The 17,059-nt window shown below is 52.7% G+C and overlaps 3 protein-coding genes across 5 annotated transcripts; all 3 read right to left on the reverse strand.

The window, feature by feature from the left end:
* LRRC37B (leucine rich repeat containing 37B) lies at positions 1-8,371 on the reverse strand. 2 transcript variants are annotated; one of them, XM_031600975.2, is made up of 14 exons: positions 7,826-8,147; positions 7,249-7,320; positions 6,853-6,924; positions 5,999-6,070; positions 5,536-5,616; positions 4,781-4,852; positions 4,384-4,458; positions 3,832-3,947; positions 2,262-2,959; positions 2,018-2,113; positions 1,545-1,609; positions 1,367-1,418; positions 1,132-1,286; positions 1-1,045 (listed from the first exon to the last, which is right to left on the reverse strand). In XM_031600975.2, the coding sequence occupies exons 1-14, from the start codon at positions 8,014-8,016 to the stop codon at positions 1,003-1,005; spliced, it is 1,860 nt and encodes a 619-aa protein (XP_031456835.2). In that variant the 5' UTR covers positions 8,017-8,147; the 3' UTR covers positions 1-1,002. The 2 variants fall into 2 exon arrangements, with proteins under 2 accessions (XP_031456835.2, XP_089981098.1); XM_090124972.1 differs by lacking the exon at positions 7,826-8,147 and adding an exon at positions 8,280-8,371 and having other exon boundaries at positions 5-1,045.
* A 468-nt stretch (positions 8,372-8,839) lies between these two features.
* Positions 8,840-14,014, reverse strand: RDM1 (RAD52 motif containing 1). 2 transcript variants are annotated; one of them, XM_031600976.2, is made up of 7 exons: positions 13,796-14,012; positions 12,202-12,381; positions 11,949-12,071; positions 11,162-11,315; positions 10,968-11,066; positions 10,100-10,188; positions 8,840-9,493 (listed from the first exon to the last, which is right to left on the reverse strand). In XM_031600976.2, exons 1-7 carry the CDS (start codon positions 13,880-13,882, stop codon positions 9,392-9,394), a joined length of 834 nt encoding a protein of 277 aa, XP_031456836.2. In that variant the 5' UTR covers positions 13,883-14,012; the 3' UTR covers positions 8,840-9,391. The 2 variants fall into 2 exon arrangements, 1 of the variants encoding a protein (XP_031456836.2); XR_016459971.1 differs by lacking the exon at positions 8,840-9,493 and having other exon boundaries at positions 10,714-11,066; positions 13,796-14,014.
* Positions 14,015-14,038: 24 nt separating this feature from the next.
* GH1 (growth hormone 1) lies at positions 14,039-16,654 on the reverse strand. Its single transcript, XM_031600878.2, has 4 exons — positions 16,394-16,654; positions 15,834-15,950; positions 15,383-15,544; positions 14,039-14,276 (listed from the first exon to the last, which is right to left on the reverse strand). Exons 1-4 carry the CDS (start codon positions 16,652-16,654, stop codon positions 14,076-14,078), a joined length of 741 nt encoding a protein of 246 aa, XP_031456738.1. The 3' UTR covers positions 14,039-14,075.
* Positions 16,655-17,059: the final 405 nt, after the last annotated feature.

Here is a 17,059-nt window from a genome sequence, read left to right on the forward strand (position 1 = left end):
TACACACCTGCATACACACACACATACATACATCCCCATATGTGGGCACACAGCCCCACACATGTACAGACCAGCATATGTATCCATACGTGCACACACAGACCACATATGTGTCCATATGTGCACACACACAAACCCACACGTGTACCCAAATGTCAACACACGCAGACCCACACATGTGCCCGTGTGGGCACATTCACATCCACATATGTACCCATATGGGCACACACAGACCCACACGTGTCCATGTGTGCACACAGACCTACATATGTGCCCATATGTCCACATACACGGATCCACACATCTACTCAGATGCAGACACACACACACTGCCCCACACACGTACCCATATGAGCACACACACTCATATGTGCACACACACATATATGCACACACACACATATGTGCACACACACCCATACGTGCACATACACACCCACATTAGCACACACCCCCACATGTGCACACACACCCACATATGTGCACACACCCCCACATGTGCACATACACACCCATATGGGCACACACACACACATCGTAGACACACACATATATGCACACACACACACATATGTACACACACACTCATATGTGCACATACACACCCACATTAGCACACACACTCATATGTACACACACCCCCATATGTGCACACACACCCACATGTGCACATACACATATATGTGCACACCCACATATGTGCACACACACCCACATGTGTGCCCCCCCACCCATATGCACACCCCCAGGTCTGCATGCAGACACACACCCTGCACCATGCAAACCCCCCAGAGCTGCACACCAAGCACACCCACACACTCACATGCACGCCCACACGCACACACACACGTGGCAGAACGCCCTACAGCCTTTAATAGCAAACCCAGCTCTGCAGGAGCAGAGCATCCATGCCAGTCAATAGCAGATCATCCCATGCTGGGCTGTGCTGCTCCCGGAGCCATCCAGGGCTCACTGCTCCCATCCTGCTGTACCTCCTGGGCCTTATGGGGCGGAGGTGCTGGGGCTGTGCTGCTCCTCGGGCATCCTGTGGGGATGAGGGGCAGCAGGAAGATGGAGCACGTTTGCTCGTGGTGGTGCTGGGTGACAGATGTGGCCACCATCGCATCTTACGTTGGTTTAGCCCTGCTGAACACCTCCTCCTCCTCCTCCTCCTCAGGCTCTCGGTACAGCTGATAGATGGAGTTCCTCTGCAGGTCATCCAGGGGCATGTAGAGATCTCGGAGCCACTTGGGTTCGTCCTTCATGCGCTCTGCAAAGTGCAATCCCTGGGAAGCAGTGGGGAATGGGACGTGTCAGTGTGGGTGCAGCTGTGGGGCAGCTGTGGGGCACAGCACATTGCCATCACCTGTGACCCATCGTTCCCGTGCCATCGGTGTGGCAACAGCTTCTTAAAGAATCTGAAAAAAAGGGAGAGAAAGGATAAAAAGTGGAGGCTCAGGTTCATCTATCCATCATAAACAGGCCCAGAATGTGGGCTGATGCACTGGGTCAGTTTGGAGCGCAGGGCGTAATGAATTAATTACCGTCTCCACCGTGACTTGCTGGTGCTGTGGGGCTGGGAGGCAGCTGTGGGTTTGGGGCAGCAGACCTGGGTGTTGAGGAGAGAGGAGCCCAACGTCAGGATGTGCTGCAAAACGGGGCTGACATGTGGGCATGTGCTGCGCTCTGTGAGGGGAGCAGGGGGCTGCTGCAATCAGTGCTGGGGCAGCGGCAGAGGAAAGCATGGCAGGGGGGGCGGTGGGGCTGGGGAGATGTGGGGGTGGGTAGATGTGGGGCTGGGCAGGTGTGGGGCTGGAGAGATGTGGGGCTGTGATGACAGCCCCAAAGGAGTTGGGAAAGGAAAGCTGAGAAGCGCAGCTCCAGATGGGGCATGGCCAACTGAGCTGTGCAGGGTGGGATGTCAGCCCCACATCCCCCACGATGCCCACGGATGCTACAGGGAGGACAGATGTGCATTCTGCCCCTCATGCTTAGCTGGGATCCTCTCCATGCCCACCTCGATGAGACAAATGGCTGTGATGTAAGTGGTGATGATGAGAGACACCGACACCGCCAGGAGGACCCGCCTGCTGGAGCTGCGTGCTGCCGTCCTCTGGGACAAAAAGAGAGCAAATCACAGAGAGAGAGCAGCCCTCCCACTGCCACCCCCACAGGATCCCATTTCTACCCCCACAGGATCCCATTTCCATCCCAAAGGATCCCATTTCCAACCCCACAGGATCCCATTGGCTCTGCCCTACCTCCCCAGTCCGGTTCCTGCTCTCTGTGCCAATGGAGCTGTTCGCCCATTGCAGTGGGCACTGCACTGTGGGTCTCTGCCTGCCCAGCAGCCCCACCAGCTGCCCTGTCTGTGCCAGCAGCTTCGTGCAGGAGGGCTGCAGGTGGGGCAGTTGGCAGTCCTTCCTCACAGCTCGTGCCACGCGGGCGATGAAACCCCGCAGGGCTCCGTTGGGGACCAGCGAGCGCAGGCGTTGCTCCACTCCTCTTTCAAAGAGGTCTCCTTCCATTGCTGCATCCTCATCCTCCGTGCTGCCTGCGCTGCTGGGCTCCCTGGGGACGTGGGCTCCTTCCTTTGCTTCCAGGACCTTGTGTGCTGCAGGTCTTGGCAGCTGTGAGGCGGTGCTTTGCTGCTCCTCCTTCAGCTCTATTGCTGGGAAATGGAGTTTTCTCCCCCCATTCCCACTCTCCCGGCCCTTACGCAGAGCGCTGTGCAGCTCCTGCTTGCCTGGGTGCTGAGGGGAATGGGAGCTCATTCTGGTGATGTGATTATTGAAGTTCCTGAGGACCCCATCAGCACTGCGAGGGCTCAGGAGATCATTAAGTGTTACGGTTTCTTTGTCTCCAAGTGAAGAATTGGTGAGGTTGAGGTGTAGCACCATGCCGTGCTGCGCTGCTCTCCTCAGTACTGCTTGCATCTCTGCTGGGGGTTCCGTGTGAGCTGCAACACCAGGAGAACACATCAGGGCAGAGCGGATGGTTGGGGTGATGCAGAGTCCAGGAGAGCACTGATGCAAAGGGAACACACTGAGCCTGCACTGGGGAGCATCTCTCAGCTCTGCACTGAGGCTGCACACACAGCCACAGCTCCATTGGTGCCGGGACAGAGCGATGTGGTTGGGAGCATTACGGATTACGGAGGTGTTGGGGCCTTTCTGCTGTGCAGGTGATGAGAAATGGGACGTGTGAAGATGCCCTGGCCATGCAATGAGGTTTGCTTGTCCTCATCCTGCTAACAAATGAGTTATCTGGTACCTCAGAGCACCGCTCTGTCTGTTGGTAGGGCTGTGGCAAGCCATGCTGTGGTGACACTGGGGAGGTGTGGGGGGAATGTGTGGGGCTTGTGAGCAGGCTGTGCTTCCCCTGCTTGGGAACAGCACTGGGCACACACGGTTTCCTTGGCTGAGTGCTCTGTGTGTGTTGGAGGCTGGGGTGTTTGCTCAGCCCTGCAAGGCACTTCTCCTCCAGATAGCCCCTGGCAGCAGATTGGTGCAACTGTGTGTTTTCAGCCCTTGTTTTTGTTTCCAAGCATTGTTCTCCAAAGGGAGGATTTTGTGCCCCTGGCTCGGGGGGGGGGGGGGGGGGGGGCACATTCAGACGTCCCAGCTCTCATCAGAGCCACGTGGGGGCAATTAAAGGCTTTGCACAGACAGAGCTCCTCAAGCTGTGTTGTTAACCCATGTTTGGTGCCCATGGGATTGCCTAGGAGGGAACTCACACAACACAGCCACACTACAGCATCTCCCAAAGCCGGGGGAGATCAGGTGGCACTGAGAAGCCCACCACCAGTAGGATGTGGTGCTGGGAGCCTACCACACTGCGGGGTGCTGGCACACAGCTCCTTGCTGTGGGAGTGGATGCTCCTGCACAGTGCCATAGCAGCACGGCCCTCCTGGCAGAGGCAGCAGGCAGCAGCTCGGGGCAGTTTGCTGCAGAGAAAAGGGAGAAAAACTCCGTTTCTCGATGTGCATCAGCTCAGGTTGCACGTAGCACATCTCAGTGTGACTGGGATTGCTCTGCAAAACCTTCCCCAAACCCACGCGTCCCCGCAGACAAAGGTGCTCCCCAGGTTTCTCAGTGACATTCCACATGCTTTTGTTTTACCTTTGAAAGCAGAACTAATCCTAAAATGCAATCTGAAACAGAAGCAAGCCACTGCCCTGACTTAAAACGTCCCTTTGAAAAACTCAAACAGTGAAATTCTGACTGCCAGCAGGCGAGTCTGGGGGTCCTCAATAAGAAATGCTGAACTTTCGGCTTGTGGGGTGAGGGCATTGTGATTTAGGGGTGAGCTGGCTGCTTTCCCAAGCAGAACGCATATTTCAGCACTGCATTCTGCTGGCAGCCTGTCCCCTGTGTACTCACAGCATCTCCAAATGGGCCGTGGTCAGGAGGAGTTTGAGCACTGTCAGCTGTGACACACGTGTTGCTCCCAGGTCACTGCAAGGTTTTGGGAAAGCAGATGGAATTTTGCAAGGCACGTTTATGGGAAAGAGCCCAAATCCTTGTGCTGCTCCCAGGGGGTCCACTTCTGCTAATTAGACAGAAGTTGTTCATAACCTCTGCTTTCGGGTGCTCCCAACCACGGGAGTGAAGCAGAAGGGTTTCCCACCTTCCCCCCAACCCCTCATTTGTGTCCCAGCTCTTTGGTTGCTTTGCAGACAGCCCAGAAGTTGTCCTTTGATTTGCTGGGAGAAGTGATTTCCTACCTCAGGAGGAACAGAGTTATGTATTAACCCACTCAAAACGAGTCGATGCTCACAGATAGCTGACAGCTGGCAGCTGAAAGAACGATGCGTCATCGATCACAGACAGCGGGTTGTGGCTCAGGATCCTGAAAAACAACAACAAATCAAAGTGAATTTCCACTAGGTCACTGCCAAGCCTCTCTGTGATCCATTTCTCCTCTTTGCCAGACTTCACGTTTCAATATCAGAGAGCTGCACGTGCTGGATCTGTAGCTGAGCCACATCGAAATCCCCTTTCCAGGCTCCTCTATCCCACACGGGTGGGGTGAGGATGAGGATCCAGCCTCATCATGGATGGCAGATGTGGATTCGGCTGAACCATTTTGACTCCTAACTCCCCAAAGAGTTTCCTTTCAAGCGGAGAACAAACATAGGAAATTTCAGCCTGGAGATAAAGGACTGGCTGATGTGTGAGGAAGGGCCTGGGCTGAAGGTGCAGATGGGAACAGATGGGGTGAGCCACAAAATACAGCAGGGCCTCATCATCTGCAGCTGAAAGAAAAGAAGTGGCCTTTTCTTTATGCCTGTGAAGCTTTGGGGGCAAAACGCCCTGAATTCCTTTGGGCCTAGATGGAAACTGTGACCCTGTCCTTGGAAGGGCTCCTTGGCTGTGGATTACATCACGTTTCTGTAGGCACCAAAGGAACAAAATGTCCATTTGTGGATGATTTTGAGCACCTTTGCTTTTAAATGCAGATATGCAAAGTGTTCTCCCCAGTGGCGCTGTGGAGTCCCATTCCCATCCACCTTCAGAGCTTGCAGAACTTACACTTTCTGTAGAAACTGCATCCCATGCCATGCCTGGAAAGTGTCCTTCTGGATCCGTGCCATGAGATTTCCGCTGAGGTTTCTGGGGAGAAAGAAACGGATCTGGTGTGTCCTATAGGAAGCAGAACAGCACTGATCTGTAGGAAATATGCAAATCTGAGGCAGAACGGGGAGGAAACTGCTGCCTTCTTGTTCTTTCAACCTGTCAAGGAGAGGAAACGAACTGCACATGTGCTTCATCTATTTCTGTTCCAGGGTACAGTGAGCCTTCGGGAAAATCATGGCTGCGTTTGGGCAACTGCACTGATCTCATCCTGCTGTGTGTCACAGCCATCTGCACCGACCCCTTTAGCCCAGCTTAGCAGGAGAAATTGCCACTCTTCCAAAAATAAAGAACATTTCCTAGCACACAGAGGGTTATAAATGCAAAAAGACTTCAGCAAAAATAAATTTTTACGACTCACAGAAGCTGCAAGAAGGGAAGTGGCTCAAAAGCACGTTCCTCAATCGACAGGATTTTATTGCCGGATAAATCCCTGTTAAAATTAGAACACGAAATGTTGGTTACATTTGCACCGCCGTGTTTACTTTCCCTTGCTTTGACAGCATATGTGTTTCATGGCTCTAATTTCACACAGTGTTTATATCTGATACCGGTGGTGTGTAACCTGCCATAACCCTCGTGCCTGGAAGTGTCTTTCCATCTCTGTGCTTTTTTTCTAGCTCTGACCCCACCAGAATTGTTTCAGGGCTCAATTTTCCCCTATAACAGATTCTTTAGCAGCCAAGGAAGCACTTGCAGGGGCCACAACCAAGCGCGTGCCCCTCTGGATGTGCCCCAGAGATGCAACCTCTCTGTAAGGTTCAGGTGATGTGAGCTCTGAGCACGGGAAGTGACACAGGCAGAAATACAGCAAGCAAGCTGAGAGCTTGCCCTGGGTGATCAGCACTACAGGGCTCTGTCTTCACTGCAGTAATTTTCCACCCGAACCTTGGCAGAAGTGAGGCATGTATGCATGGGTTTTGCCTTGTTTTGGTGATTGCCACACCTAAACAGTCCTCAGATAAAGCTAGAGGTAATCTCCAGGTCATGGGAGGCCACAGCTGAGGTGGGATTGACTGTGAATCACCCAGTGAGAAAGGGCAGCAGCCTCCTCATCTCTGGGAGGTTTGGGGCAATTAAAGTTGCACCACGGCCCCACAATGGATCCTCCCACTGGTCACTACTGCAGGATCGTAGCACTGTGTTTTGCTGAAACAATGGGGGGGAATGAAGTACGCTTGCATGGGGAGGGGGACAGAACCAGCCTACACGTACAGATGCTTCAGCAGCAGCAAACCCTCCAGCGAATGCCTCTTCACCGCCCTCAAATCATTGTCCTGGAGAACTCTGCAACAAAACAAACAGTCATTTACTGCTGCACCAGGAGGAGCAGGCACTCCCCCCTGAGCTGCTGAAGCCAACTGTAGCCTGATTGTTGATTAATTAGGCACAGGGATGGCCCTCTTGGACTGGCACCATTAGCCTTCCCCATAGCTCACAGCATTTCAGCCACTCCTGGAAGTTAGGGGGCTTCTCATCCCTCCTTGCTGAGCAGCTCAGCTCTGAACTCACATTGTGTGGGTGCTTGTGTTCCTCATACCCTCAGCTCAGAGAAATAGAGCGTCTGGACTGAAACTATCTGAACTCCTGACATTTCAAATGAATACTTACAAGTGCTCAGCCCATGGGTATTCCCTCCACGCTTCTTTTTCAATGGAAGAAATAGAGTTACTGGTGAAATTTCTGCAAACAAATGAGTGTCACATGAGTGCAATTGCTAAAAGGTCTGCAAAAAGTAGCCTGCAGAAAGACTGCTTGCAAATCATAGAATTGTTAAGGCTGGAAAAGTCTTCTAAAGTCATTTTCCTACCACCAATATTGCCACTAAACCACATCCCTCAGTGCTACACCTCCTCTTTCCATGAGCCCCTCTGTGGATGGTGACTCCCCCACCCCCAGGGCAGCCCCTGTGCTGATGTATCACTGCTTTTTCCGAGAAGAAACGCTTCCTCACATCCAACCTGACCCCCCCAGCACAACTCAGGGCCACCACCTCCTCTCGCCCTATCGCACCGTGCCCCATCTCAGAGCTGCTTCTATCATTAGCACGAGGATTTCAGGCAGTCCTTTAATGACATTATGCATAAGTTGCTCTTTCCCGTTCCATCTCACTGCTTCCTTGGAGAATGGGGGGTCCCCCAAGGTGAGGCGTGGAACACAAAACCCCGCTCCCCTACAAACTGCTCACAGCACAGACAGGGCCCAGCGGCGGGCGGCCCGCGGCACCGCCACCATGGAGGCTCGGCTGCAGTCCAGCAACCACCGGTGACAGTGACAGGAGGCCGGGCAGAGGGCTCCGGGCTGCCCTGGGGGCAGAGCTGCCACCAACGGGAACACCAGGACGAGGAGGAATGGGTGGTGGGGTCGGGGTAGAACCATGGTGTTGCCACCATGGTTGCCAGGCAACCGGGCTGCAGGACTCAGGTCTGCACAGGCCTCAGGTGTGTGTAGGCCTTGGGCCTGTGTAGGCCTCAGGTGGTGTAGGCCTCAGGTGTGTGTAGGCCTCAGGTATGTGTAGGCTTCAGGTGAGTGTAGGCCTCAGGTGAGTGTAGGCCTCAGGTATGTGTAGGCCTCAGGTATGTGTAGGCCTCAGGTGAGTGTAGGCTTCGGGTTTGTGTAGGCCAGTGTAGGCCTCACTGCACCTCATGGCTCCCAGGGGTGGCTTTGGGCCATTTCTGTGGTTCTGCCCTTCTGTGAGTGGCACTGCCCCTCAGAAAAAGCACGTTAAGAATGACATCACTGTGTGTTTGTGGTGTCCTTGAGGTGAAGGCAGCCCCACAGCCATGGGATGCCTGTGCTGGGATGGGAACTTTCCATTGGGCTGCTGCTTGGAAGATCAATTTTTAAACGTGCCAATAGGTTTTAATTTCACATCAGCCCAACTATTTCCAACTTGAATAATAAGAAAGAGGAAGCTTGGTGATTTGCAGCCGTGTTTTGTTAAATTAAATGTGCCACGATCCTTTCCTTTCACCCTTAGTGCTTAGTGCACCCTTAGACTCTCAGGTTTTTCCTTGAGCTCTCCCATTTTTCTTCTGTGCCAAGGGCAGGAGGCAAAAATCTGAGCAGAGGTTTGTTATGAAATGAGCATTCCCTCCCCACTGCGAGCCCTTCAGATCTACGGAGTGGATGGACATTCCCATTGAATTCACTGCCCCAAAGATTCACACAGCACACAGAGTTACAAAAAAAAAAAAAAAAAAAAAGTTTGCTTAATTTAATGAGAAACATGTTCTAAGTTAAAAAGAATCTTTGTTTTACATCATAATGATGCCCCAACTGTTCAATACATCAACACAGGGCTGCGGTTTATCTCTCTAAGAGAAATTTCACCCAGAGGAGTATTACTTTTAAGTACCACAGCTACTCCTGCTGGTACATCATCTCTCACTGCCTCTGGCTTTCTCCTGCTGATCACAGCTAACCCAAACTGCTCTTGCTCTTGCTTGTTCATTTTATTTTTTTCTGAGTGCTATGCACATCTGTTACGCTGTCTAAATAATCACCACGTAGGTAAGCTTGTTTCCATATATAGCTGACCTGCATAGGCTGACAGGAAAACACTTTCTCCCCAGAAACATCATACATTTTTTTAGCTTAATTTTAGTAACTGCAGGTCTGTTGCCCATTTCTTTCACTGTTCTTCTGTATTTGGAGAAAAATAAAACGTTGGATATGAGGTAGTTGTCATTGCACAGCTTTAGGCTTTCAACCCTAATCAAACTTTTGGAAGTGATCTGAAGACAGACCTGCACTAATTAGATGGCATCTCCCACACAGGGAGCTCATCATCCAGAGTCAGGTCAGACAAAACTTCTTCTTCAAAGTCAAACAGTTGCAAAGGCAATTCATTGACCTGGGAAGAGAAATCCAAGCATAAATTTCATCTCCTCAACAGATGAAACAAATCGGGTGGACATCGGTTGCTTCAGACGCAAAAACACCTCCTGTTTTAGTTACACTTCAGTGAGAAAGGAAGATTGTTCCTCTGGACAATAGGTGACTCAGTGTCATCAAATGGAGGAATGTGTCACAAGGTTCATTAGCCACTTCCTTCATGCAAACTGCAGGAGGAATTGGACACTGCGCTGTGTGCTGCTGATGCATCACGTGAGAGTAAAGCTTGCTTTCAAAAGAGCACAGTGATTCCGAGCTGAGAAGCTGCTGAGGACTGGCAGTGTGAAAAAGCTGGCGTTCAGAATTCATCTCACCGAGTGTGGTGACAACAAATGCACCGTATCTGTGTGTCTTTGTTGGGTGCATGCTAACAGTTCTCACAATTACCCACAGGTCATTTTAGCAGTCATCCCCTGGGGTTGGGATAAGGCTATGAAGTGCGTTTCTAGACGGGGAGTTTTATTGAAGATCTTATTAAAAATAATTTGGTTTAACCTACTGTAACTTGACTGGGATTTCCACTTTCACAGATACTGTGCAAATGCTGAACATCAGCTGCTGTTACCTGAACAAGCCCCTCCAGTTCCTCCTCTGTTAGGGAGTCTGTGGGCTCCTCTGCAGCGTGGTTGTACTCCACAGCCACTTTACCACTCTCTGAAATAGAACATGCAGGCAGAGACATGGTTACTGTGTGCAGTGACACTAAAACTACCCTCAGCTCCATGTGGGGCAACTCTACTTCGTTACTGCTGTGATTCTAGGGTGGAGGAAGGACACAGCTGAAGGATTTGTCACGTTAATTACAAGGTACAGAGGAAAAGAGTGGTGGTTACTGCATTGGGTAATGCTGCTTCTTTCTCTGTCTTCTCTGCAGGAAACCAAAAGGTTCTGACTAAATGGAGTGGAAACTGAAAATGAGGATACGGAACGTGTTAATTACTGGGCTCTGTATACGTCATGGACCAGAAGGCAAAAAGCACTGCAAAATATCTGCATCCAGAGACCCTCCCTTCTAAGGAATGCCTTAAAGAATCCCGGGGAGAAAGCTGGCAGGTTAATTAAATCCTGCTGAATTTAACAAAGTTCCTGCTCAGATGGTTTGCTGTGTCAGTACCACAGCACGAGGTGATGCCTGCTATGGAAGTCCTTCCTTTGTGAAGTGAGAATGGTGGCACTGACCTCATCACATGAAGGTCTCTCCTGAAGTTGAATGTGTTAAGGGCTAAAGCACTCAGTTATCACATAATTCAGTGTCACCTGAAAGCTTGGAAAACACCAGATGTGAAATGCAGGGAAAACACATCCAGCAGCTCCTGGGTAGGCACAGAGCCAGATTCTTTAATTGAAATCTCAGATAGTAGCCCCAGAGACACTGAAGACAACAGAAGGGTAGGGACTACTGAGTGCTTGTTTAACCCCAAACCAGGCCTTACCTAAAACCACAAGGAGTATCTTCTGAAAGGCACTGGACAAAGCTTTGCCGACTGCGAGCTTCTGAACTCTTCTTGTGGTTGTGACAAACTCCAGAGGATCTACGCCCATGAAACAGCATGTTAATTAAGATGACAGCCTGCAGACGAAGCAGCTGCACGGCAATGGGAAACAAAATCAAATGGCCAAAACAAACCTTCACCATTTTCAACGTCTGCTTCACCGAGCCCAACTCCCCGGCTGTGTACCCCGTGGTTGGGCAGCGTTACTTCCACAGCACACAGGTATCTCACAGATCGCTTCTTTCCCAGTTCCTCATTCTCATCATCAAAGCCAGACACGTTCTGCAGCTGTTGGAAGGCCACAAGTAATTGTTTGAGATTAAAGAGGAAGGAGGTGTTGTGACTGGCCACAGCGTGGCACAGAGCTTTTCTGCACAGGTGGTGGAGGCAAAGTGGGGATGCTGACTGTTTTGACCCTATTTTAGAAATGTTTCATAGTCTCAGTCACCTCAGGAACTCAGCACTCAATGACAAGCTCTGGCACTGCTTTATTCACTGCATGAAAACCCGCTGCCCTCATGTGCACAAACAGAAGCCCAGCCAATGCCCTTGCCCACAGCAATCTTCTCAAGCTTTCAAAAGAACCCTAAATCCCAGTTTCTGTACCTGTCCTTGTTATTTGCTGACTGGAGGACAATTCTGTGCACTCCACCAACTGCTTTTTTTCAGAGTATGGGATAAATGAGGGGAATATGGGAGAACGAGGGGAAGGCTGATGGTTGGAGTGACAAGGATGTGGCACGGAGGGACACAGTTCAGTGGGCATGGTGGTGATGAGTTGATGGCTGGACTTTATGATCTCAGTGGTCTTTTCCAACCTTAATGGTTCAATGAATGGGCATGCTGGTGATGGGCTGATGACCTCAGTGGTCTTTTCCAACCTCAAAGATTCTGATTCTAAGACTAGAAAGGGCCCCTTACTGTGATGATACGGCTGGACCAGCCATTAAAGCCAAGGTAGTGGTTGGCCAATTCCTGGCACTTGTTGCTGTTGAGAGCAAGGACTTGCTGCTGAAATCCCTTCTGCTTGGTGCAAACACAAACCTGCTCAGGAAAGAAGCAAGCAAGTTAGCACAGATAGCATCTCACAGATCATCAGATACACCCAGAGCTTCTACCCTACTGCTGCAGGTCCTGGTGCTGAGGGATGGCACAGCTTGGCCATCCTCCTTACCTTCATTGGAGAGTTCTGAAATAGCCTTTGCCCGTTGCACGCATGCTGGGCTCTGCTGGCATCTGCAGCTGAGTAGAACTTGATGATGGCATAGCAGCCAGGCCCTGCCACAGCAGCATTGCTGTGTGCTCGCACCGAGTAAAGCAACCCAAATTTTGAAAACACTGAAAACAGGGAATGCTTTGGAAAAAACAAAAACAAACAAAACAACACAAACAACAAAGAAACCAAGAGAAAAAAGCGCATTTTATAGAACATCCATGGGTGCCCCAGGGTCTGACCAGCTCCTTCCCCCTGCCCACTTGCTTTGTGTGGGCACACTGCTTTGCTGAAGCTCTGTTACACGCTTTGCATGCAGGTTGGCAGGGTTTTATTGCGGCTCTCTGATGCTTTGCTGCTCTATCAGCAGCTTTGCTTTGCAGACCAGAGGGGCACAAATCTCCCTCCCCTCCCTTGGGATTGCCCAGAATGCCTCAAGGAAGTTAAAATATGATCAAAACATTACAAGGCAATGAAAGGTGGGGGTGAGGGTAAAAATTACACTAGGGAATTTAGTGGGAGAATTGATCAGTGCAAACGGGGGAACTGAGGCTGTTATATCCCCCAGCCTCATCCTTCAGCACCAGGGGTCTGGGCCCCACTCCTCCGTCCCAAGGGGGGCCCTGCTCCCCAAACACAGCAACACAGCTCTAGCCCCAGTCCCAGGCCCTTCCCCAGGCCCCTGATCCCATCCTCAGGTCCTGGGCCCCTCTCCTCCGTCCCAAGGGGGGCCCTGCTCCCCAAACACAGCAACACAGCTCTAGCCCCAGTCCCAGGCCCTTCCCCAGGCCCCTGATCCCATCCTCAGGTCCCGATCCCCATCCCCATCCCTGGCCCAATCCCAATCCCAACCCCAATCCCATCTCCAGGCCCATTCCCCAGACTCAGGCCCAGGCCCCGACCCCATCCCCATCCCCATCCCCATCCCCAGCCCCAGCCCCAGCCCCAGCCCCAAGCCCAGGCCGTGATCCCACCCCCAGACCTCAACCCCAGCCCTGGGCCCAGCCCCGAGCCCTGACCCCAATCCTATGCCCAGGCCCTGACCCCATTCTCAGACCCCAGTCCCATCCCCAGCCCTGACCCCATCTCCAGGTCCTGAGAACGCCAGGCTTTGATCCCAATCCCCCACCCCCATCTCCAGGCCCCAACCCCAATCTCAAACCCATCTCCAGGCCCCAACCCCATCCTCAGCCCCAGGCCCCAATCCCTGCTCCAGGCCCAGGCTTCGCCCTCCATCCCCCAGGCCCCAACCCCGGCCCCATCCCCAGCCTCAGGCCCATTCCCAGCCCCAAGCCCCAGCCTCAACCCCAGCCCCAGGCCCTGACCCCAGTCCAAGGCCCATCCCCAGCCCCTGATCCCATCTCCAGGTCCTGACAACCCCAGAATTCGATCCCAGTCCCCCACCCCTTACCCCCATCCCCAGGCCCCAAGCCCAATCTCAAATCCAGCCCCAGCCTTGAGTCCCAGTCCCAATCCCAACCCCCAACCCCACACCCCGACCCCATCCCCAGGCTCCAACCCCACCCCCACCCCTTACCCCCATCCCCATGCCCACCTCCAGGCCCGGCTCTGGCTCCAGCCCCCACACCAGCAATGTCTGCACGCTCCCCGCAGGCACCCGGAACTCCAGCACCTCCGCCATGCCCGGTCCCCCCTTCCTCCCTCCCCTTTACCCAGCCCTGAGCCCGCCCCAAACCCTCCCTATATCCCCAACCAGCAGCCAGCAAACAAAGCTCAGCGTTGTGGGATTTTATTCCTCGTGTTTTTGGTGATGGGGTGGTTTGGGGGGGGGGGGAGGAATGGGGCTGTCAGCCACGGCGCCGGCACGGAGAGCCTCAGATGTTGCAGTTGCTCTCCCCGAAGCGCCGGCACTTCATCACCTTCAGGTAGGTCTCCACTTTGTGCAGGTCCTTCTTGAAGCAGGACAGCAGGCCGTAGTTCTTCAGCAGGGCGTCCTCGCTGCGCAGGTGGATGTCGAACCTGTCGTAGGAGGGTCTGAGGAGCTGCGGGCCCCGCGGGCTGCGATCCTCCAACTCCTGCGGGGTGAGAGGGCTGCGGCTGAGCGAGGGGCTGCTGGCAAAGTGAGGCTGTCTTTGCTCCTATTTTAACAGTGAACAAGGCTCTGACCCAGCCCTGGGCATCATGGAGCTGTGATCTGCAGCTGCTGCTCGCCCCGCGTGGCTCGGAACTGTTTGGGGTGAGTAAACAGTGTGGAAGGGATGGAGGTGTTCTGGGTATCGGTTCTCAGCACCTGCACTCGTATCAGTGGACAGCAAAATCTGGAAGTGGTGCTGCAGATGGAGCTGCAGCTGGAGTGTCGTGGAATCACAGCGTGGTTGGGTTGGAAGGGACCTTAATGTTCACAGAACCGTGGAATCACGGCATGGTTGGGTTGGAAGGGAGCTCAAACATTGCAGGACTGTGGAATCACAGCCTGGTTGGGTTGGAAGAGACCTTGAAGTTCGCAGTACCATCGGATCACAGCATAATTGGGTTGGAAGGGACCTCGAAGATCACAGAACCATGGAATCACACGATGGTTGGGTTGGAAGGGACCTCAAAGCCCCCCCAGTCTCACCCCCACCCCCTTCCATGGGCTCGGTGCCCCCCACCAACTCAGGCTGCCCAGGGCCCCATCTGTGGCTTTGAGACCTCCAGGGAAGTGCCGCCACAGCTTTTCTGAACAAAAATGTCAGGACAGAGGGTCTGTTTGCTCCCAAGCCTGGCTCTTATAGTTATTTAGGGTCTATAAGATATAAACAATTGTCCATACTCATGTGGCACAGATGTGGGTCTCTAGCTGTGCTGACACTGAGCACATCCAAGAAAGGATTCTGACAACAAGCAACATCATTCAAAATAACAAAGCGAAACTTCATCATAGAGTTGTTCAGGTTGGAAAGACCCAAAGCCCAACCCCAGCCCACCCCCACCATACCCATAACCACATCCCTCAGTGTCACATCCCCACGTTCTTGGGACACCTCCAGAGGTGGTGAACCTCCCCACCTCCCTGGGCAGCTGTGCCAATGCATTAAGAACAGCAGCCTCCAGCTGCCTGTGGTCTGGGCGCTGTGTTAATCTAAATGTCAGGTAAGAGAGAAATATTAGAATGCAGGCTTCCATCACTATACAGACTTACCCTCATCAGGGCTTGGATCCCTTCTTCCAGGTCCTTTAGTTTCTCAAACACTCTGTCTGAGGTGCCAAAAACCAAATTGTTTGTGAACACCTTGCTTAGGTACTGCACAGGGGTCAGCCAGGACTGGATGAGAACCAGTGAAAACCGAAGCAGCTCCATGTCCTGAAATTACAAAAGGATTTCAGAGCTGCGCAGGTGAGGTGTTCTGTAGTGCTGCTCCATGCCCTGCTCACCCTGAAGCAGCCCAGAGGCAGCTCTGTAAGCTGAGCAGCACCACTCAGACTTGAGTCCCTTTTTTTAAGGCTTTATTTAGGGTGGGAATATGATTTATTGCCCAACCCGTGTCTTTCTGCACGCAGGGTGTGAAAAGTAAGAATCTCAGGAGAGATGCCACGTGGAAACCCTCTGTTCCATAGAACAGTGCTGTGTGTACCTGGGGGAGACAACTCACCGATTTCTGCTGGGCGTCATCCTTCCCTGTGGGAGCTGGGATGGTTTCTGAGTAACAAAATGCAGCCTGGGAGTTTTTGTTGGTGTACCGCTGGTCCTCTGGAATATAGGTGCGTTCCTGCGGAGACATCCCACAAACACTCAGATCGTGTGATGAGAGAAAGCATGGACTCTTTCCTCTCTCTTTCCTGGCAGGTTGCTCTTTGCAAGAAGGAAACGTGGGACATGATGTGCAACTCTGTGCAGGACTGGCAGGTGGGAAAGTGGAGCCCACATGTTGGCACAACACCTCCTGGACTCACAGATCTGCTCTCACTGAGGCAGAGGGTTGAGGTGAGCACAAAACACGTGGACAGGAGTAGGTGACTCCTTGCAGGAGGAGGCAGAGAGCTGTGGGGAGGACAGGCTGGTCGGTCATCACCTGTCCTACCCCATTAAGACCCTTTCTCCTCCTCGGGAGACACTGACAGCTGAAAAGTCTTTGCTTGCAGGAATTGATGCAGGGAGGAAAGCCATGGAATGTCCTGGAAACATCAAGCTAACAAGATGGCCAACACTTACGAACTCTTTGTACGTCTCAGCAGCCAGGAGGTGGAGGTGCTGAGCCCTCAGCACAGCGTTGGCAAACAGGCTGGAGAGGGGTATGGCAGGGAAGGTGGCAGCAGCTCCCTGAGGCAGTCCCAGCGTGACCACAGCAATGAGGAGAGGAGAAAACCACAAGCCTGCAGCAGAGTGGAGAGGAGAGGGGTTACCTGTCCTTTGGTGGCACCTGGGGATCAGGGTTGTGTCTGCCTGTGAGTGCAGCCCTCCGTAAAACCCCATCCCCTCACCCTTGGGGCTCAGGAATCATTGTTGCTCCATGAAAACTGGAGCCCATCCCTTTATTTTCCCTCATGTTTTTTGATAGGTTTCACCTTCCTGAGCAGAGCATGGGATGCTCTTTGGTGCATGAGCAAACGGGATGGAGAGCACTGGGTGAGCACTGGGAACAGCTCAGCTGAGCTCTGTTTGCACCGTGCTGCTGCCTTCACTGGGACAAGAAGTGGTTGCATTACCTGTGCTGTGGCTCTCTGGGACACACCTCTAGGATCTGGGGGTCACTGCCAATCCTGAAGGTTATTAACCCTTGACATCCAGCTCACACGAGTGTCCACTTTCAAAAGTTAATCTCAGTGGAGGTTAACTTGGGTGGAGGAATGCTCTGGAGCCTGCGGGACTTGGACAAGT

The sequence above is a fragment of the Phasianus colchicus genome, chromosome 26 (genome assembly GCF_987193195.1).
Source record: "Phasianus colchicus chromosome 26, bPhaCol1.hap1.1, whole genome shotgun sequence".
Lineage (NCBI taxonomy): Eukaryota > Metazoa > Chordata > Aves > Galliformes > Phasianidae > Phasianus > Phasianus colchicus.

What these genes read in the sequence shown, in the direction of transcription:
- LRRC37B (XM_031600975.2), bottom strand. Translation starts at nt 8,016, where the DNA reads ATGGTTCTACCCCGACCCCACCACCCATTCCTCCTCGTCCTGGTGTTC. An exon ending in TTGCTGCTGCTGAAGCATCT is followed by an intron (nt 6,071 to 6,852) that starts GTACGTGTAGGC and finishes TAATTTTAACAG; the next exon opens with GGATTTATCCGGCAATAAAA. An exon ending in ACGGCCCATTTGGAGATGCT is followed by an intron (nt 3,948 to 4,383) that starts GTGAGTACACAG and finishes TTTTCTCTGCAG; the next exon opens with CAAACTGCCCCGAGCTGCTG.
- GH1 (XM_031600878.2), bottom strand. Translation starts at nt 16,654, where the DNA reads ATGGGGTTTTACGGAGGGCTGCACTCACAGGCAGACACAACCCTGATC. An exon ending in CTGAGACGTACAAAGAGTTC is followed by an intron (nt 15,951 to 16,393) that starts GTAAGTGTTGGC and finishes ATGTCTCCGCAG; the next exon opens with GAACGCACCTATATTCCAGA. An exon ending in ATGACGCCCAGCAGAAATCG is followed by an intron (nt 15,545 to 15,833) that starts GTGAGTTGTCTC and finishes TTGTAATTTCAG; the next exon opens with GACATGGAGCTGCTTCGGTT.
- RDM1 (XM_031600976.2), bottom strand. Translation starts at nt 13,882, where the DNA reads ATGGCGGAGGTGCTGGAGTTCCGGGTGCCTGCGGGGAGCGTGCAGACA. An exon ending in TTCAGAACTCTCCAATGAAG is followed by an intron (nt 12,072 to 12,201) that starts GTAAGGAGGATG and finishes TTTCCTGAGCAG; the next exon opens with GTTTGTGTTTGCACCAAGCA. An exon ending in AACTGGAGGGGCTTGTTCAG is followed by an intron (nt 9,494 to 10,099) that starts GTAACAGCAGCT and finishes TTCTCTTCCCAG; the next exon opens with GTCAATGAATTGCCTTTGCA.